General features: G+C 42.4%; 3 protein-coding genes and 1 non-coding gene across 7 annotated transcripts; 3 read left to right on the top strand and 1 right to left on the bottom strand.

Annotated features, from left to right (window-relative positions):
* Positions 1–615: 615 nt before the first annotated feature.
* Positions 616–5,525, top strand: LOC139634165 (26S proteasome non-ATPase regulatory subunit 4). Its single transcript, XM_071500477.1, has 10 exons — positions 616–781; positions 1,385–1,525; positions 1,892–2,006; positions 2,135–2,221; positions 2,389–2,457; positions 2,620–2,835; positions 3,639–3,747; positions 3,856–3,987; positions 4,106–4,158; positions 4,899–5,525. The coding sequence occupies exons 1-10, from the start codon at positions 756–758 to the stop codon at positions 5,067–5,069; spliced, it is 1,119 nt and encodes a 372-aa protein (XP_071356578.1). The 5' UTR covers positions 616–755; the 3' UTR covers positions 5,070–5,525.
* Positions 5,526–5,719: 194 nt separating this feature from the next.
* Positions 5,720–16,092, top strand: znf687b (zinc finger protein 687b). 3 transcript variants are annotated; one of them, XM_071500460.1, is made up of 10 exons: positions 5,720–5,874; positions 6,585–8,939; positions 9,758–10,053; positions 10,152–10,336; positions 10,866–11,042; positions 11,168–11,330; positions 11,673–12,026; positions 12,369–12,469; positions 12,930–13,017; positions 14,095–16,092. In XM_071500460.1, the coding sequence occupies exons 2-10, from the start codon at positions 6,599–6,601 to the stop codon at positions 14,701–14,703; spliced, it is 4,314 nt and encodes a 1,437-aa protein (XP_071356561.1). In that variant the 5' UTR covers positions 5,720–5,874; positions 6,585–6,598; the 3' UTR covers positions 14,704–16,092. The 3 variants fall into 3 exon arrangements, with proteins under 3 accessions (XP_071356561.1, XP_071356560.1, XP_071356558.1); XM_071500459.1 differs by lacking the exon at positions 5,720–5,874 and adding an exon at positions 5,994–6,170 and having other exon boundaries at positions 9,791–10,053; XM_071500457.1 differs by lacking the exon at positions 5,720–5,874 and adding an exon at positions 5,996–6,170.
* Positions 11,425–11,559, top strand: LOC139634694 (small nucleolar RNA SNORA13). Its single transcript, XR_011694031.1, has one exon. It is a non-coding gene; the product is annotated as a small nucleolar RNA SNORA13 (small nucleolar RNA).
* aqp10b (aquaporin 10b) lies at positions 15,646–20,161 on the bottom strand. 2 transcript variants are annotated; one of them, XM_071500479.1, is made up of 7 exons: positions 20,143–20,161; positions 19,737–20,063; positions 18,700–18,826; positions 17,976–18,113; positions 17,591–17,709; positions 16,993–17,210; positions 15,646–16,865 (listed from the first exon to the last, which is right to left on the bottom strand). In XM_071500479.1, exons 2-7 carry the CDS (start codon positions 20,037–20,039, stop codon positions 16,664–16,666), a joined length of 1,107 nt encoding a protein of 368 aa, XP_071356580.1. In that variant the 5' UTR covers positions 20,040–20,063; positions 20,143–20,161; the 3' UTR covers positions 15,646–16,663. The 2 variants fall into 2 exon arrangements, with proteins under 2 accessions (XP_071356580.1, XP_071356579.1); XM_071500478.1 differs by lacking the exon at positions 20,143–20,161 and having other exon boundaries at positions 19,737–20,136.
* Positions 20,162–20,715: the final 554 nt, after the last annotated feature.

Raw genomic sequence — 20,715 nt, forward strand, 5'->3', positions numbered from 1 at the left:
GCAAACTAATAAACATGATTGGTTTCTAGAAATGTTAGATTTTATTTTTACATTGATAAAATGAAGTTCCTTAATTAGTAAGACTCTTAAATTACTGAGTTTGCCAGAAAGATGCACACCTGTACATACCTGATGTTTTGTCTATTAACAGCATCTCATTTGATTTTTTTTTTTTTTTTTACTATGTCAGTACAAATTTATATATATATATATATATATATATATATATATATATATATATATATATATATATTATGACAGATGATTTTATCCATATAGCCCAATCCTAGTCTGTAATTGCAGTATAAATAAAATTATATTCTGAGCTGTCTCACTGGCAATTTAAAATGTATCTGCTGATGAAGACAGTGAAATCCAGTGCTAACCGTAGCTATTCTGAGCTATCTCCATGACAAATAAGTAAACTTTTTTGTTTATTTTTATAACACCTGTCAAAAACAAGCAACTCAATCTGCACTATAGACTATACAGTCTATATGAAGCAGTTGGAAGCTCCAGAAAATGCAAGAAAGTCAGAATACCCCTCCAGACTCCAGCTGCTTTAACAGATACGGTTAAAAGTTCGAGAAAAAAAGAACAATTAAGTGGACAAGTTGAAATCTATTGATATCTGTTGTTCGTTAATACATTTCGGCTTACGAAACCTGGCCAATCATATTTCGCTTTGTTCAGTCTTCGTCCAATAGCATGCGACCTTGTATGAATACTACAGAGAGCAACAAGAACTTTCCAAGATGGTGCTTGAAAGTACTATGGTCTGGTAAGAATTGAATCAAGTTCCTTTTTATGTAGTTGTTGGTCTAGTAGCCGTTCATACGAATACATGACACACGTTTACTGGATTAGGTTGTTCATAGACCTTAATTTGGAGGAAATGACACTGTAACCGGGCTGATATAACGGATCGTTAACGGTTAGCCGGCTAACGCAGTATCGACCGGCTGAGTCATTGTAGCTAAAGTTAGCTTAGATTTCCTATCTTCTTAAAGTTTTTATTGACGTTTCCGCATTCACAAATGCCGTTCCTTACAATTAAGTGCTTTGTATCGAAGTTATGAACTGACAACCTCGATGATTTGATTGTTTACACCAGCGACATATGTGGTGTCACCACTTGCTAACGTTAGCGATTCGTGCTAATGCTGTTTTTATTTCGTTAACGCCAGCTAGTTCACTAACTCCCCGATGAAGAACGCAGTTTTTCTTCCCACAGGGAGTTGATGGCGAAGAAATAACTGAGATGTCTTATTACTATAAAGTAGCCACAAGTCCTAACAAGGTCGAGGTTGATAGGTTAATGACATGTTAGCTGGTTAGCTCAGTGATGTGTCATAGCATCGTTTAAGTGATATTTTCTCCTCAGTGTGGACAACAGTGAATACATGAGAAATGGAGACTTCCTACCGACGAGGCTACAGGCTCAGCAAGATGCTGTCAACATTGTTTGCCACTCCAAAACACGCACTAACCCAGAAAACAACGTGGGCCTCATCACAATGGCAAAGTAAGCTTTTCTCTCTTTAATAGAACAAGTCATAACCCTTCAACAACACTTTGCATAGGCACATCTGATCTGAGAGGCACTTGAATTTTCTCTTTATTTGTACAACTACAGCACAAGTGCTGAGTGCTAAATAATTTTACATTAGGCTTTAAATTTCTATGACACATAGCTCAATTTAATCAGAATTAAACATTTAGTGAAAAATAGTGAAAAATGGCTGTTATAACTTCCCACAGACCAAAGTGACATTTTCTGATATTTTGTTTAGATTGACCAGCAGTGTAAAATTCAATGATATTTCACTTTTTTGCTTAAAAAATGGCCAAAATAATTATTAGTTGCTAATGAATTCTCAATTTCATGCAGTAACTGTGAGGTCCTGACCACACTGACACCAGATACTGGCCGCATCCTGTCCAAACTCCACGCTGTCCAGCCCAAAGGAAAGATATCCTTCTGCACAGGCATCAGAGTGGCTCATGTATGTAACTTGTTTCTGATTTTAATCCATTGTTTTAAACTTAAAACAAGGACTAGACCTAGTTGTTATTTTATTGGTAAATAAAATATTTAGATTTGCCACATTTTTGATTCGTTTCTCCTGTGTAGCTGGCCCTGAAGCACAGACAAGGAAAAAACCATAAGATGAGGATCATTGCCTTTGTTGGGAGTCCTGTGGAGGATAATGAAAAAGACGTGAGTTTGAAGTCTTGCATCAGATTTTCTCCCAGAGAGAAATGTTGATTTCCTACTGATGATACATAATAGATTTAACAAACTTTCCCACTGTCTATATCATTGTTAATGTGTGTCTCTTTTTCTTCATCTCTTACTGCTTCTGCGTCAACCTGCTAATTCTGCAGCTTGTGAAAATGGCAAAACGCTTGAAAAAAGAGAAAGTCAATGTGGATATTATCAACTTTGGAGAAGAGGTGGGGAATTCTTGGTTCATCTTCCATGGTACTGCTGTAAGGCAGAGTAAATTAGTATCTATTTTTTCTTGCATTGTATTTTCTTGGAATACCATTTCTTACACCTGTTTATAAATGGAGTTTGCAGTTGTCCTTATCCTCTCTTTGCAACTGTTTGTTTAGGAGGTGAATACAGAAAAGCTGACTGCTTTTATAAATACTCTAAATGGGAAGGAGGGAACAGGCTCCCACCTGGTCACAGTCCCTCCAGGGCCCAGTCTGGCTGATGCACTGCTCTCTTCTCCTATCCTGGCTGGTGAAGGAGGCTCTATGATGGGCCTTGGTGCCAGTGACTTTGAGTTTGGTGTGGATCCTAGTGCTGATCCAGAGCTTGCCCTGGTAAGCAATATAAAGATCTGCTTCAAATGCCTATTAACTTATCATATATTTATTGATTTTTAGAGGGAAATTCAAGGGTCTTTTCTAGCAAACATGTCTATTTGTATTGATGGCACCAAAATGGAAAACATAGCAATTATTAGTACCTGATGATTAACCAAAGTTGTACAAAAGGAAGACTCAAATGCCTATCCAATACCCCATTCAAGATGTGCCTATGCTAACGCCAATGTGTGAGATACTGTTTACATAGCAAATAAATGTTTATCATCTCCTTGGAACAAGTCTGAGGTTAGAAACCACGGATTGGGTTACTAAAAATAGCAACGGTAAAGGAATGCATGCATTTTCAGGACTAGAGTTCCTTGATTGGAAAAATATGAAAGCCTATGGGCGTGCTTGAAATAGACAAAAAGTTGACAGTGACTTTGTAATGTGTTTCCTTAAAAAACTGAGTTATGAATTTGTTGTTGCACTTCAATGGTGTTTTTCATGTTGCTCTTGCCTGAAATATGTTAGGCTAAAGTGAATATTAGCATTGAGTTCTGGATGATCTCTTTTCCTACATGAGAATTTGAGGAATATTTCTTTCATTGCCTTTTGCATTTTTTTTTATCTTGTCCTTGTATCAGGCAGCTTCTGACTATACCTCCCATACAGCCACATTTTGGTAAATTTGGTCTATTCTCAAGTATTCAGTGGCTTGTTCAGAACTTTTATAAAGTATCTTTTTAGAGTGGTTAGAAGTGGTGATGCCCTTTGCCTTTATTTCCTCATTGTGCTGCCTCTATGCATTCCTGTAGGCCCTGCGTGTATCAATGGAGGAGCAGCGACAGAGGCAGGAAGAAGAGGCCCGCAGAGCTGCTGCTGCTTCTGCAGCTGAGGCTGGCATGCCCACACCAAGCGCCGATGGTAATTGGAGGATTGACTAATTTAACTGAAGAGACAGCACTGATTATAATAATTGTTAGGATTTGATAGACTGATATCTTTTTTTTTTACTTTTGATTGGTTTTCCAGAATCAGAGGAGGCCTTACTGAAGATGTCAGTATCTCAGCCTGAGACTGGTGCAGCAGTGCTTCCTGACTTCAGCAGCATGACAGAGGAGGAACAGATAGCCTACGCCATGCAGATGTCTCTTGCTGGGGGAGGTGAGTTCCACTTGATTATGATACACATTTATGCTCTCAATATCACTTTTGGCCTTACTTATATTTGCTGGTATGTCTGTTAAGATAATAAGTTCTTTTTAACATATACTGTGCACAGAGTATGGAGAAATGGAAACAGGAGCCCCCATGGACACGACAGAATCAGCCAAGGTGAGTCATTATGTAAACTGAGATTAAACTGATTAAAATTGTTAAATGGTCAGCTGGCCCCTGTGTATTCCCACTAGAGTTATTTCTGGCATGTAAGGTTCTGGGACTAAAAATATAGTTCATTTTCTGTATAGGTTGTTTGTAAGTGAGTGGTAGTGGGAGGGCTTAAAGGCTTGGATGGAGATGAAGCTCTCCTGGTTAAATTGTTCATACAACAGATGAGCAACTGTGTCAAAAACATCTGGTACAATGGTACAAGACTGAACATGATAACTGTAAACATCTGGGCGTGCTTGATGCTGCAAACTCAGCTATGCATGTGGCGAAATGGATTGATTTTTAGTAGCTTACCTACAGGGAGAGAAAACCACTTTGAAAACCACTGTTATATTCAGAGTATCTCTTATATAAAACTCATATTTATAAAATTGATGGTCATAATATAGACCAATGGGATTGTTAAGTTATCCAGGGTTATCCAGGCCTGTGTTTGCTTAGGAAAACTGAGGATACAGGGAAAACTTTGAAATGCAAAGTTACAGAACTTTACATACAAGATAAGCAGACATAGTTTGAGAAGTCGCACATGAAAATTGGTTTGAATATAATTTGGTTATCTCTGACACACACACACACACAAATATGGTATGGCTGAACATTGGACCCACTGGTTCTTAAAACAACCTAAATAAAGACCTCAACCATCCTAATTGATTGTATCCTATACTGTAATTCAATAGGAGGAAGATGACTATGATGTAATGCAAGACCCAGAGTTCCTTCAGAGTGTCTTGGAGAACCTGCCTGGCGTTGACCCGAACAATGAGGCCATCCGCAACGCCATGGGCTCCCTGGCCTCCCAGACAGGAAACAAGCCAGATGGCAAAAAGGATGACGAGAAGAAGAAATGAGGAACAAAAAGAGACGGGCAGAGACTTCTGACATCAACTAGAAGACATGAACAATTGCAGACTAATGCAGGATTACTTTAATAGAAGACCAGATTGTTGATGCATTGTCCTGCATGACAGCACTCTGACTGATATTTAATACCATCCTTTTGTGTCAAGACACTCAAAAGCACCAACATACAAGAAATAAAAAGCCTACAGCTCTAAATGGCTATGTAGTGTAAAATCTGACTGCCCTGTAACATCAATTTATTTGATCTTATCAATATAATATGGCCCTATTCTCAAACTGCCTTGTGCACTCTGTACCCTATATATTCCTCACATGGTATAATAACTGATTGATCCGCGACAAGGGAAGGAAAAAAAAATGTGATGACAGGCTCTTAAACTAATCATCTAGCCACACTCCTGTCATGTTTTTGTGTTTTTTGCAATAAAAGCTATATGTAAATACGTTGCCTTTTGGTGTTTATGTTGCCTCCTGAGCCTCATATTGTTGACAGTGCTGTGTGTAGACCAGGATAAGAGAAAGATGTGACCATGGCAAACGATCAGTCATATGCAGAGTCACCTGTCCCGGCTTTAAGTGGCTTCATGCGATGTTTAAAAATAGTACGGTGAGGACATTGATGGATGTTTTATATCATTCCCAGTGGAAAATAAATATACGTGTCGTTTGCAGCATCCTCCGTGCATTTTTCCAGCGCTATCACAGTGTGATAGGATGTCTGGGGTCATGTGACGGGAAGCGGAGCATTTTCAGCTGAAAACGAGCTAGGATAGTCGGGAATCGCATATCCAGGTAAACAATCAAAATACATGAAATATTAAACGAAAATCCCCATCCCAACCATCCTCTTCTGTGACATCGTCGACCCTACGATCACCGGGTTGTTATCGCTGTCAAACCACACCTCAGCAAACCGCTCCGGTTGCTTTTTGATGGCGAGCGCTAGCTAGTTAGCTAAATGACCCCTCTGTCTTGGCTGGAGCTCAGCGGCCAGCTAGCCAGCTTCAGTCGGGGAGCAATATCGTTAGCTCAAAATAACCGAGGTCGCTCCTATGAAATGCCGTCCCGGTTGAACCGCCTCTCAAATGGTCACTCCTGCAAAGCTTCTGCATGCACAAAAAAAGCTTTATTTTAGCAGCGTTTCTCATTCATAGCAAATTAATGCTGAACCTGTTACCAGAGAGGGGTTTGGTTGCAGAAACGCCGACGCTAATGTGCTAGCTGGCTATTGTAAATGCTAGTGCAGGGTCCGTAAAGCTGAGCTAGCTTCACTAATAACAAGCAAACCTGCTGTAGCTTGTCAGTTTGTGTCAAACGAAGGTGCACTCGAGAGTTAAATGTAGATATTTTAACGACCATTAACATCTTAAATGTTTTGCATGTTGAGCCTTTGTAGCAAGGTATTATGTTGGGTGATGGACAACAACACAGACAGGTTCATGCTTGTGCATTTTGTTGCCTTCTGCTACTATGTCTCTGAATTTATGTTTTTTTTTTTACAGGAGGTAATCCCGGTATGGGGGACATGAAGACCCCAGATTTTGATGACCTGTTGGCAGCATTTGACATTCCTGACATAGATGCCAAAGAGGCCATCCAGTCTGCCCCAGATGAGGCAGAGGGACCTCATGGAGCTGCGGGCGCACCCCTGGGAAAGCCAGACAGCGTGGTGGGTGTTGGGTCATCCCTGAGGCCGCCGAGCCCATCAGACCCCCAGGCGGACACCTCAATTGTTAGTGTGATTGTAAAGAATAAAGTTCGCCTTGAGACCGTAGATGGAGGGGAGGGGGAGACAGACCAGGACCCTATTGATGTGATCACAGGGGTAGATGTGGGTCCTAGACTCGGTGCGTGTGCCCCCCCTGGAATGGCTGAATCTGAGGCTCTCAACCACAACGGTTTTGGGGCATCCGGTGTCTCCACACCCCTTCCCCTCAGCCAGACCCAGTCTAATGGAGCATCATGGTCGATGACCACCTCTAAAGTGTCTTCAGAAGCAGCGGGTGCCAGTGCAGCTAAGTCTCACAAGCAGGGTGGTAACATTTTCAACAGACTTAAACCGCTCGTGGCACAGGGGTCTGGAGATCCAGTGGGCCGGGCCAGGAAGATGCAGCTTCTTCAGCAGCAGCATCAGCAGCAGCAGGATACAGGTCAAGAGAGGGCAGATGGGGTAAAAGCATCATTACCTTCATCCTCCGCTCTATCAGCGGGGTCATCTCCTCTGGCTGCGGGTGGGCCCGTCGGACTGGCCTCGCCTTTCTTTCCGCCTTCCAAGCCTCTGCTTCCAACACCTTCTGCCCTCTCATCACACCCGCTGCACTCATCGCAGCCTTTTAACGGAGCTCCCAAAAGTGGCCCTGCTGGATTTCAGCACCAGCAGATAGAGGAAGATGATTCTGACCCTGATTTGGGGAGTCCACTGGTGATCCAGGAGAACCCGGACTCCCCGACTTGCACTCAACTGAGCCGACGCTACAAGTCTGACTCTGTCTCAGCTCAGCCCACATCCTCCTCTGCATCTCACCCTAAACCTGGGGACACTCCTTCAGGGGCATCTCTGACCTCCTCAACCCCCCAGTCTGGCTCAACAGAGAGTCCCCAGCTGGAGGACAGGCACCCAGAGCATGTCATAGAAGAGAGAGACTCACCAGAGAGTCCTGAACCAGAGATGCCAAAATCGACTGCTCAAGTCACCAGTAAGAGGTGCTCCAGCCCTGCTGTGGCCTCCACTCCACCTCCTTCAGAACTACGGGAGCCTAAAGAGGAGGAGGAGGAGATGGAAGTGGGGAATGGAATAGATAGGGTTGTTGATGGCAAAGCTGACAAGGGAGAAAATGTGAGAACAAGTGAGGAAAAGATGGAGGTGGATGATGGCAAGTCTAAACCCCCGTCCACTGACGGAGGAGAAGCAGTCGTTGCTGCACCTGCTGCTTCTGGAGCTCCATCTCGACCCCTCAAAGTCAGAATAAAAACAATTAAAACCTCCACAGGTGGAATTACCAGAACTGTCACAAGGGTGGCGCCTAAAGGTGGTGCTGCAGGGAAAGGTTTGGACCCTAAAGCTCAAACTGGGGAGCGTAAGGTATTAGGAAACAAGGCCCAAAAACTTGAAGCTTCCCCTGGTCACATGACAACATCATCCCAGAAAGTAAGCGCCCTCAATGCGCTGCCTGTGTCTACACTTGCAGCCAGTAGCGTCATGCTGGCTGCCGCCACAAAGGTTCAAAACAAAATGGCTGCATCTGACAAGGCCAAGGTTTCTGCCACTGCTGTTAGCATCACTAAATCTGCTGCCCTGCCTGTAACTCCAGCTGTGGCCTCCTCTCCCAAGTTCTCAGTTGCTGCCGGTGGGATCAGTGTACGTACAGCCACCAATAAGACGGCTAACGGAGGCAGTGGCACCATCATAGGCGGCAGCCTCCAGTCGAACAAACCTGCCTCCATCGTCAACAGCACAGGTGCTGTCATCTCTCGCAGTCAGTCCAGCCTGGTGGAGGCATTTAACAAAATTCTGAACAGTAAGAACCTTTTGCCGAGCTACAAGCCCGACCTATCAGCTCCTCCGCCACCTGAGTGGGGTCTCCCGCTCCCAGCCACAGGGTACCGCTGCCTGGAGTGTGGAGATGCTTTCGCCCTGGAGCGTAGCCTGGCTCGACACTATGACCGACGATCACTTCGCATCGAGGTCACCTGCAACCATTGTGCTAAGAGACTGGCCTTCTTCAATAAGTGCAGCCTGCTGCTGCATGCCAGGGAGCATAAGGAGCGTGGGCTGGTCATGCAGTGCTCGCACCTGGTCATGAGGCCTGTCACCGTGGAGCAGATGATTGGACAGCAGGACATAACACCCATTGGTGGTAAGAAGGGCTGCAGCTAACGATTATTTTAATTATCGGTTAATCTGTTGTTTGATTTTATGATTAATCATTTAGTCGTAAAGCACCCATCACAAACTCCCATAGCCCAATGTGACGTCCTCAAAGTGTCTTGTTTTGTCCAAATCAAAGTCCAAAACCTGAATAAATTTAATTAACAATTATATAAGACTGGAAAAAGCATAAAACTCTCACTTTCTGACAGGTTGGAAGCAGCGGATAGTTGGCATTTTGTTTCACAAATGACAACCAATTGATTATCAGAGTTGTTGATTAATTTTCTGTCAATCGAGTAATTGCTTTGCATACAGTGTGTTTGATGTTTTCGGAGTCAATTCCATCATGTAGTTGTCATGTTAGGGATGCAATCTGTCACTTGTTTTCTTGATCAATTGATTTATCAGTTGGTCTATAAAATATCAGAAAGCATTGATAAGATCCATCACAATTTCGCAGAGTACAAGATGACTTGTTCAGATTGCTTGTTTTGGTCAATCAACAGTCAAAAGATATTCAATTTACTGTTACAGACTAAAACAGAACAGGCAAATGTTTAAAAATGAGAAGCAGGAGTCAGTTTGAGGCATTTTTGCTTAAAAAAAGACAAATGATTAATAAATTATCACTACATCATACATTTTTATTTTTATTTGAGTAGAGAGTCATGAAAGAACTACAAAAAATAAATTAGTTTGATGATATTTCATGAAAAGAAAAAAAAATACATGCACCATTCGTGATTCATCTTCATTGACCATGTCTCATTTGTCTCTTCTGATTTCCACCTTTTGGCTGACCAGGCCTGCTCTCCTCTTCGTCCTCCTCTCCTCCAGTCTCCTCTCCTTCTACCACACCCGGAGGCCCCGCCCTCTCTGCCAACTCCAGCCCATTGAAGGATGCTTCAGCTCCAGCAGCATCTCAGCCTCGGCCGGTCCGCCGCGCACCTCAGGGCCCCCAAGCATTGATGCCTCTGCCCTGCAAGAAGGGCGAGGTGTTGCAGTACAACAACTTCAAATGTCCGGAGTGCCAAGCGCAATTCTCTGGCAAGGCTGAGCTGGTCACGCACTTCCAGCAGATCAGAGCTGCTCCCAACTCAGTGAGTCTTGGTGATGGGAGCACAGTATGTGTCGTGCTACTGGTTTCCACTGTTAATCACCGATTGTTGTGTTTGGTTTTCCTTTCCTCCTTCTTCAGACATGTACGCAGTGCTCACCTCCCATGATGCTGCCAAACTCGTGTGCTGTGTCCGCCCACCAGAGGATCCATAAACACAGAGCGCCCCATGTCTGTCCTGAGTGTGGTGGGATCGCCAGGCAGGCCACCTTCCAGACCCACCTGGAAGAGTCCTGTCTGCACTTTGCCAGGCGCATTGGCTACAGGTGTGTAGACATTTGCTAAAAGGTCCCATAACATGTTTTGCATTAAGGTCTAAACCTTAATTTAATACTTGATTGACTTATTGTCAGTATCTTAACAATAGGCTATGATACCACCTAGTGCTGCGACCGGTGGTTGTTTTCATGATTGATTAATAAGCTGATTAATCGGTAGGTCAGTAAAATATCAGAAAATGTTGAAAACAGCCCGTCACAATTTTCAAAAGCCAGATTGTTTGTTTTGACAGTTGAGAACCTAAGAATATTACATTTTCTCTCATAGACTGCTAATGAAATCAGCAAATATTCACATTCGAGAGGCTGAAACCAGTAAATTTTATTTACTTTGATTATAATTACTAATTTAGTTGCTGATCAGTTTTCTGACTAATCGTCTCAGCCTCATACCACCCTTGTTGCCAGTCTTCCAAACAGACCCGAAGTGCAGCAAAGTTTAATGGTATAAAGAACATTTGATGAACAGACTCAAACTCATTTCAAGAAAATAATTTTCATATTTTGCATTGTGAAGGTGCTCGAGCTGCCAGGTCGTGTTCGGAGGGTTGAACTCCATCAAGTCCCACATTCAGACTGCTCACTGCGAGGTCTTCCACAAGTGCCCCAGCTGCCCCATGGCCTTCAAGTCTTCCCCTAGCGCCCAGAGCCACATCAGCACCCAGCACCCGACACTCACTGGAGGACAGGCCAAGTACGTGTGATACTTCTACTAAAACATAACATGTTCAAATATTCTCAGAGGATGTTTGAAAATTACAATCATGTTTTTCATTTCCCTAGAATAAATTCTTGGTCTGTATTTTTCTTCTTTTGCAGAATGATCTACAAGTGTGTGATGTGTGATACGGTTTTTACCCAAAAACCCTTGCTGTACATGCACTTTGACACTCATTTAGCCAAGCAAAAAGTGCATGTGTTCAAGTGTCCTGACTGCACTAAGCTCTACGCCCAGAAAGGTTCAATGATGGAGCATATTAAGGTGTGTTTCTGCTGAATAATATTCAGATATTATATACTTAAGTTATGAAAATATGATACAGGATAAAGTCACTGCCTTTCCTAAATGAGCCTTTTGCCTTTATGTGTTGCCCGTTCATTGCTTTCTACAGTGAATGTGGTGTCAACAAAGGCATACAGCAATTCTTGGATCGGCCTTAGCAGGGTTCCTCTCTGGTGACCTTGTCCTAAGTTCTATACCAAGTACAGCACTTGTTTTTGTGACAGAATTGGCGCAATTAGTATTTTTAAAGGTAAATGAATTCACTTTTAAATGCTCTGTATGCCTTTCTGTTCTCTCACACTTTCCTCCCGCACACCCCAGACCGCTCACAGAGGCCTGACAGCCAAACAGGAGTCTCAGTCCGATGCCTCGAACCCTGCCTCATCCCCGGCCAACACATCCGGTCCCTCTGGCCTCAAATCGAAGTCCTCTGGAAAGCCTGACAACTCCGACGGAGAGGACTGGGGGCGGGAACAGGAGGAAGAAGAAGAGGAGGAGGACGACGACGATGATGACGATGCTGACGAGGACTACGAGGCTCCAGGGAGTCACTCAGCCACCACAGGGGGCAGCAGTCATCCCACTGCTCCGACTGAGTGGACCTGCCCCCAGTGTCAGACCACCTTCACTGACAACGACGACTATCTGAGTCATGTGAAGATGGAGCACGGCAAGGTGGGACATCACCATTATTTATTTATTTTAATCTGTGTTGAGTCAGGTGATTACAGTTAGGAAGCGTACTGAGGTTTTTAATATTTCAGTGCACCAAATTTGAACCACCTGTATTTTGTGGATGGAAAGTGACCTGATAATTGATGGTAAAGTAGAAAAAAAACATCCATATTATTTATATATTAGTTCTATATATTATACATGTACATATTATGTTATATGTATTATTTATATATATATTACTTTCCTGTCTGTACAGTAGCGCATTTGAGATTTAATGTCTTTGTATGTTATCCCTCTCTGCCTCCCTGTGTGTGTTTGTGTCTGTTGCCCTCTTTAAAGTTCCCTTGTCGTATCTGTGGAGGCACGTTCAGCACGTCTTCCAGCCTGAGACGTCATGAGCGTGTCATTCATGAGGGCAACAAAAGAGTCTTCCATTGCCAGTGAGTCAATTAAGCGTTCATCAAATACATGTTTTGTATTTCATCAGACACAAACTGACCCAACACTAAGATGTTATGATCAATGTTTAGCTAAAAGGTAGTTCTCATTGGTTGATTTTCTATTTAGGCACAATAATTACTGTTTTAATTCTAATTCTAGCACGAGACCGATAAGTCAGCTGCTTCGATATATCATTCAATATTATCTTATTGCAGATAGATCAATATCATGTACATATCAGTCAATATATAATGAGAAATTGCAGTACAGAAATGCTAAACTAATCGAAGGGATCTGTATCATATGTTAAAAAATACTATTGACCTAAATATCACTATCAGGTTTGGACTCATAAAAACATTATCAATCAGGCTGCATTAATCGAGCCTAGAATGTGTTCAATGTGGCATAATCTCAGAGCTGGATAAAGTGATTCAACTCTGCGTAATTATTTTTCAGATACTGCACAGAAGGCAAACGCACCTTTGGCAGCCGGTTCTTACTGGACAAACATATTCGGCTTCATCACAGAACCACAGATGGACAGGTGAGTTGAGACAGCATTACAGAGTTCTCTCTGTTCCTAGACATAAATAAGCTCTTGTCTGAGTTGTAACTAAGTTTTCTTCATGTTGCGTTCACGCTGGAAAAGTGGCAAACAAATTTAAGTTTAGGAAGTTAATGTGCATACCAAGAAAGCTTGATTTTTGTGAGTGTGTTGTTGATATACACCATTGTCCCACAATGCAATGCACTTCTTCTTCAAAGAAAATGAAGAATAAGACTCTCCAGAAACAAAGGGTATTGTTAGATAGTCATAGGGTATATTGCAGGGAAAGAGGCTGTGACCAAAAGGTGATGATGCCTGTTGGACCTACCATCAATAACTGGATAGTTGTAACGGTGGAGATTGATAAGATGGAAAAGGTTACCTTCTCCTCTCTTCTCTTTAAACCTAAAGACGGACCTTTTTGTACAACATTGGGAAAACCTCTGAGACCCAATACTGTTAAAATAAGGAATTGAAGAAATTTTCTTTTAAGTATGAATATGAAGTATGTGTATATGTAAAGGTATGTATGTATGTATACATACATATATATTTCTTATATATTTACTTTAAAAGCTTGATGATATGATATCTCATAACATGAATGCAACTGTATGTCCTCTCCTCTCTGGGTGTACAAAGTTATGTTATGTTCAACTTGGAAATAAATAAATAAGAAAATGAAGAAGAATAAGGCTAATAAGGTGAAGACTGCAAAAAGTATGTATTAAATCTTAAGAAAGATATTTTGTTTTCTCCTCGTGAGATTAACCTACACTTGACATTAAAAAGTCACTGATTGGTTGATGTCACCACACATATTGCATAATTTCCTGTTAATCCAGAACAGCATACTCTAATTCATATGTAAAGTTATACATGCTGTGTACATTTAGTATGTGAAAATGATGGAGTTGTTTGGTTGGTTTTGGATGTGTGAGCTATGTAAATTATATAAGTTGTATATTGTCTTGGTTATTGATTCTTTACAGTAGTGAATTGGGACACAGACGTAGTGTTTGTCAAGATATAAATGACTATCAATACCGCAAACTTTAATTCTTGTGTCCTCAGGGTCCCCCCATGACTCGGAAGCGTGCAGCCACAGGGGGAGAGGGTCCAGGTAGCTCCTCTGAACAAGACGGTGAGGGCGCACCTCCTGGAGGCAGGGCAGGAGATGAGGAGGAAAACGCCACAGAGGATGGTGAGGATGGCGGCTGTCCTGCAAAGAGAACCAGGGCGTCCACTGCTTCGACATCGCTGACACCCAGCGAGTTAGAGGAGGAAGACAACGTTTTCCGTTGCGTCCCCTGCGGCTTTTCCACTGAGGATGGGGCGGAGTTCCAGCGCCATATCCCCCAGCATCGGGCCGACACCGCCTCCTTCCAGTGCTTGCAGTGCGGCGTCTGCTTCGCATCAGCCGGCTCTCTCAGCAGGCACCGCTTCATCACTCACCGCGTGCGGGACACCCAGAGTGACGCAGAACGGGGCACCCCACGCGCTCACGGCTCTCCGGACGGCTCTCCCGCCGCCTCCCCTCAGGCGCTGGGGGAGGACGGAGACGGGAATCTGAGCTGCAAGGTGTGCGGCCGACGTTTCGACAAGGCCACGGACCTCAACACCCACTTCAGGACCCATGGCATGGCCTTCCTCACCGCACACAAAACAGACAAGCCCCAGTAGAGGCGGGGCGGGTCCTCTGAGACTGACAGATCATCTACATTGAGGAGTCGAGGGTCATGCCCGGGCGGGGAGACGGTAGAACATGAATGTTAATCCTGAGATAAAATGGAGCTGCTTCCTGTGCAGTCTTTTTTTTAGCTACTGTAAACAGTTTTAATCTACAGCACCTCTTCTGTGCGATTGTAACTGCATGTTTGATCATGTTACTGATCACTTATCTGAACGCACCTGTGATCGTGGAACGGCTCTCAAACAGCCCCCCTGACTAAAACGTTTCTATATCAGCCATACTGTGTCTAAAATGTCTTGTCCTTCCATTTCCATCACTCTCACTCTGCACTGAGTGTAGCCACCTGCCTGTTTCTTCATGTAACACGTACTTAAATACATACACCTCCCACTGTACTCCTGATAGCTGTAGTGCTGATATTTTTGTACTTCATATTGATCATAATATTCATATTTGTTTGCTTCCACACCCATTTTTTTGGCATTTGGCCACTTTTAACAGCTCTAAAGGCTGAAACTGATCTCGAGCAAAGATCTCAAGACATTTTAAACATGACGAGGAGTATTTGGAGAATTTGACACTGATTTTTATGTTGCTATAATATTTATTTATATGAATCACATTATGACTCTTGGTATTTGTGTGAGTCGGTTGCGTGAAATCTTACTAGACATAGTGTGATTTACATGCAACAGAAACATGAGATGCAAATCTTGGAAAGGCATCTTGTTAGGAGACGAGGTTACTGGAGGTCTGTAACCTGTGTAGTGTGAATACTGTGTGATGTTAACTGTAATGCTAGAAGAAGAGAGGTCAGGCTTCCTGCCAGTAGTATATGTGTACGAGTTTTGCCATGTAAATACATATAATTACACTAAAAGAAAGCGTTCTGGTTTCAGTAACTTGTTATGATAATGTGAATACGTATAGTATTTGTACTTGTACTGTTCCCTTTTTTTTCCAAAACAATTTGAAGTTTAAAAGAAAAAAAAGAATCCCCCCCCCCCCCCCCAACCCCCAGAGGTAGCTATACATTGTAATTACAAAGCAGAGGGAGAGTGTGGGGGTCGTGTTGTCTTAATGTGTATGAATACAAATGTTTATCTCTTTGAGATGGTTCTTTTTTATCTACAGAATCAGTGCTTGCTGTACTCACATTTCTTTTGTATGTTCCAAAAACAGCCTTCATGGTCACATGGTGGAGGCCTACGAGTGGATTCTTTTTTTTTTTTTTGTTTGTATCTTTTATATGTCATGCTATCATATTTATATAGCTCAATAGTGGAAAATTCATGTCATTTTCTTTTTCCATGGTTGTGGTCTGCTTGCTGAAATGCCATACACTTTTGTGCTGTTTCGAAATAAATGTGTAAAAGAGATGATTGACTCGGTTTATCTGCAGAGGTGTGGGTCGCATTCAGAGGGATGTTTGCAGCTTCTTTCCATCCAAATGGGACAGTTTTCAGTCTTGTTCATATTCAATTCACTTGTAATTCTTTTTATTAACAAGACCTAGCCAAGTGCAGCTAAGGCTGATGGGAATGTCATTATTTTGCAGATATTTGATCATAAACCAAAGTATTGAGCTAGGGGGGGACACCAAAGTTATTAGGATGTATCATTTGGGAATGATTAATGTCTGGTACCAATCCATGTTATAGGTGTTGAGATATTTATATGAGATAAGATATGACCTTTGACCTGCTGGTGGCGCTAGAGGAAAAGCATTCTTCCTCTGGACACTTAACGTCAGTACTCAGTTTCGTAGCAGTCCATCAAAGGGTTGTTGACCAAAGTGGTGGATTTTTCCGAAGTCACAACCAGTCAACATGATCCAAACACATTAGTCACATACATTTACACAGTTTCAGTGGGTATCACACCCTGAATATCGTTTACTTTGTATATGACAGTTTTTTTTTTCCTCTTTAACATGGCTTCATTTTACCACTAAGTGGGTTTTTCACAGCCTGGCTCCACCCCCTCCAGCTCCAGGCCAGTCTTGCCCTCTGTGGCCTCCTGACATGAGGTCTGGAGCTCAGACGGGGTGGAAGGATGGTGGACTTCAATCATCAGCTCGTACATCAGTGTTCCCAGCAATGCTCCAACACAGGGAGCCACTATAGGCACCCACCACCAGCCTCCTCCAGCCCTGCAGACAGAAGGGTTACAGTCAACCTGGGTTTCCATTATAGTCATTATTGTGGAGCGGCAATGTGGACATTAGTAAAAGGATCAACTATACAGATGAAAACAGTGTCCTGAATGAAACTACTAACTTGAAAACGTCCACTCCCCAACCGGCGATGTAAGTAAACAAGCGAGGCCCAAAATCCCTGGCTGGGTTGAGGGCGTAGCCACTGTTTGAGCCCATCGAGACGCCTATAACCAGCACCAGTGCTCCCACCAGGACAGGCTGAAGACCATCAGGGAGGGAGCTGTTCCTCTGGTCCCCGAGAGCCAGGACACACAGCAGCAATGCAGCTGTTCCTATCACCTGGTGTAACGTGGGAATATTATCACCAGGGTTGTTCCCAAATGAGAGGCCAACAGGTAAAAGAAATACCTTTAACTGTTTCAGCAGCTATAAAGATTTCATACGAGTGAAACATGGCTTGTGAAAAAGAAGGAAGCGCCTCTCTCTGTAAGTTAATATAAATTCTATGTATTCTGTCTCTGTATACTCTAAGTTCAGGTCCTGAGTTTGTTGAAGTGGATGTACATTACATCAGTGAGACAAAATATCAGGACACAACCTGTGGGGAATCTGACTAATATTTGGGGATATTGCTGGACAAGTTCAAGAGACTATTGAGAAACATCCTGATGTGAGTAACAGGCCTTTAAACTCTCAAAAGGGGAGTGACAGTATCTGACCTGGTCCACGACGCCTCCCCACACACTGAGGTAGTCAGCTGGGTAGGTGGAGAATATGCCTGCTGTAGCAGTGGGGCCCGACACTGTGAGCTCACCTCCGCTGTATGTCCGGATGGCATCTGCAAACATGTCATCACAAATGAAAAAAAAAAAAACAAAACACAATACAATACATGTGAGCCACACCATTCCACTGGCTGACATGTTCCTTTATTATGATGAAGATGGACACTGTTGCTCATTTCCAGTCTTTCCCGCAAACACACACATTTGTTGACAATAAGAAAAACAGCACAAGCCTTGTTCTTTCAAACAAATTCTCTCCATGTCCCAGTAGAAAATTGTGTCCTATGTTGTGATTCCGATTGAAGTGTGAAAAACTCACCGTAGTACTGCAGACCAACAGTTGCTGCAGCCAAAAAGGCTCCAAGCACTTGGAAGAAGACGTAGAAAGGCAGCTTCAGCCATGGATGTCTCCCCAAAACACACAAGCTCAGAGAAACAGCAGGGTTCAGATGGGCACCTTGTTAAAGGAAATAATCAAGAGTTCAGGTCTGACCATGAAACACTTTTTTTGTCTCCTGAAATAAAAGAATAAAATATATTTTAAAAAAATAAATAGCTGTTGCGTGCACATATATTCTACTGTCAATGAGTTTTGACCTGTACAATTAATAAACATGACATTGTTATATTACAAGCATCTGTGATGTTGTGCACAAAGTAACCCTGCAAGGCAGCTGGATTTCTCCATTTGGTGCCACAGGTTACAATTTAGGGACTGTAGAAAAATTATTAGTGTGATATCAGTAGCAGCTAAGGTAGCCTCGAGCTGCTCGGCTCAAGCTGAGATGAGGGGGGGACTACAGAGGTCTGATAAGATCATTTCTTTTAAACTCTGCACCACCAGATTTTTTTTTACAGTTTCAAACTTGTAGTCTTCACACCAAAACAACATTTATCGGATTTCACACAGGTCCTTTTTTCTACACGTGCAGTAGGACTCCTCTACATCTGTAAACAGTTCCCCTTCGACGATACTTGATAATTTTTTTTTTTTTTTTTTTTTACAAAGTTAAACCTAACATAGCTTTTACACAGTCCCTTACCTGAGACTCCACGAGACACAAAGACCCCAAATGTTACTCCCAGAGCAAAACCCAGATTGATTGACAGGTACTGTCCCTTCTTATCTTGAGTTGTCGTCACCTGGGCAACTGAGCCACATCCAAACAGCTGCAATGGCATGAGATGAAGAGGTGTCTTAACAGAATATAATACTGTACAGTGTGTGCTATAATCATACTGAGCCAGGCATCTGAATCTGCATGACTCTAAGGTAGATTCAAAAATTGATAATCCCCATGAGTTTGACTGATTTAGTCACTGAAATACAAAAATCGTGTTTATATTTTCACTGTACAGTTAACACGGAATGTTCTGACACCTGTCAACAACTATACGGTGCTGTGTTGGTGTAATCTCCTTTTTTATGAACTTCATTTCTAAGGAAACTGCTTTATGATTTGTGTTGTAAATGTTGATTGCCCTGGTGAAATAATCATTAGATAAAGCAAAACCACACAATCCCCTCCAGTGGAAATGAGCAAACATCACTGTTCATCTGAAGATCACAGATGAGGGTCTTCTGCATCGCTGTCGCTCTTTATCTTCCCATTTTTTCCTCACCCATCCTCCCCCTCGCTCACTGTCACACTCTCTTTTATTCCGTCTTTCTTTAAGGCCAAAGTCCTTGGTTATCTATTGTGAAGATTCACTAGCTGCTTCAACACAAGAGTAAGCATGTGATACTTTTAGGAAACCATGTTAAACACTTGATGTCAAGTTTAGTGACAAAATGAGAAGAAGTGGCAAAGAAGAGATTCAAAGCTGTCTAACTTTTACAACCTATTCAATTAAATGCAAAAACCTGCATCTAGTGGAAAAGAGAAAGATGAAAAGGAACTGTCTTTGCCTCAAATATTTTGAATATTAAAGCACGCTAAGTTTTGAAATTCACTTTAGAGGGTGACTCCTTTGCTGTGCTTTGGCAAATACACACATTAGAGAGACACACATGTGGTCAACCTCTCTTACTGCTCCCTCATGCAACTCACTTAAGTTCAGATCCTTAAGAAATACTCACAATCAGGATGTAGACTCCCAGGCATTCAGCCATGCACTCCCTGACCAGCTGGTTTCTGATCTGACACTTCTTCAGCAGCCTCTCCATCCCAGAGGTTTCGTCTGCACCGTCCGGCCACAGGGGAGCTTTCAGAGGTGGGATGCCGTCATCAGGTGTATCAGACCCACACAACACTGCAGCGTCTGCCTCACTGAGCAGAGTTTGCCCTTTCATACTTGAGGCTACGTCACAGACTTTATGGCATGGCTGAGGCAGTGGTGTGTGTGCACGTAGGAGAGGAGAGTAGTTCACTTTGTAGGACATCTTTTTTTTTTTTTTCTTTTTTACCTAAACCACAGCAAATATGATTAAAAAATAATTCATCACACAAAACTGGACTCTTGCACAGAGGCTCGATAACACTCACTTGGTTGCTTTGCTGTCATCTCACCTGGTTGGAATTGGCTCTGATTGTTCCTCTTGTTTGATTGGTCACTACATTACTTCTTTTCTGAATGCAAACAGGATCTGATGCCACACTCCAGCTCAGCATTCTTCATATAAATCAAGAAAAGTGTGTTGCAGTCATTAAGCAAAATGTGAATATTTCTTGTTTAAGAGCACTGCAAATTATTTGTGTATTTGAAAACATCTTGTCCTTTCTACCATAATGTGTCTGTGTAATTCATCCCAACACAACAAAGATGATAAGAAATAGCAATAAGCAGATAAGACGGAGCTTATACTGTAGATTTCAGCTTTATTATATGATGCATATCAATTTGCTGCCCTGGACTGGTGCATAACATATGACATCAGTGGTGTCATTTTACAGCCAATTCAGTTCAAGTTGTGCTATTCCCAAAAAAAAAAAAAAAAAAAAAAAAAAAACTGTTACCACATTATGTAATTTTAAGAGATAAGATAAATGCCAAGAGATTATAATGGTGAAATTTTTGAAATAAAATTAATGCATTAGATTATGTAGCAAAAGCAAAGT

Source organism: Trachinotus anak, unplaced genomic scaffold (genome assembly GCF_046630095.1).
Source record: "Trachinotus anak isolate AG129_WGS33_773 ecotype Australia unplaced genomic scaffold, CSIRO_AGI_Tana_v1 ptg000016l, whole genome shotgun sequence".
NCBI classification, from domain to species: Eukaryota; Metazoa; Chordata; class Actinopteri; order Carangiformes; family Carangidae; genus Trachinotus; species Trachinotus anak.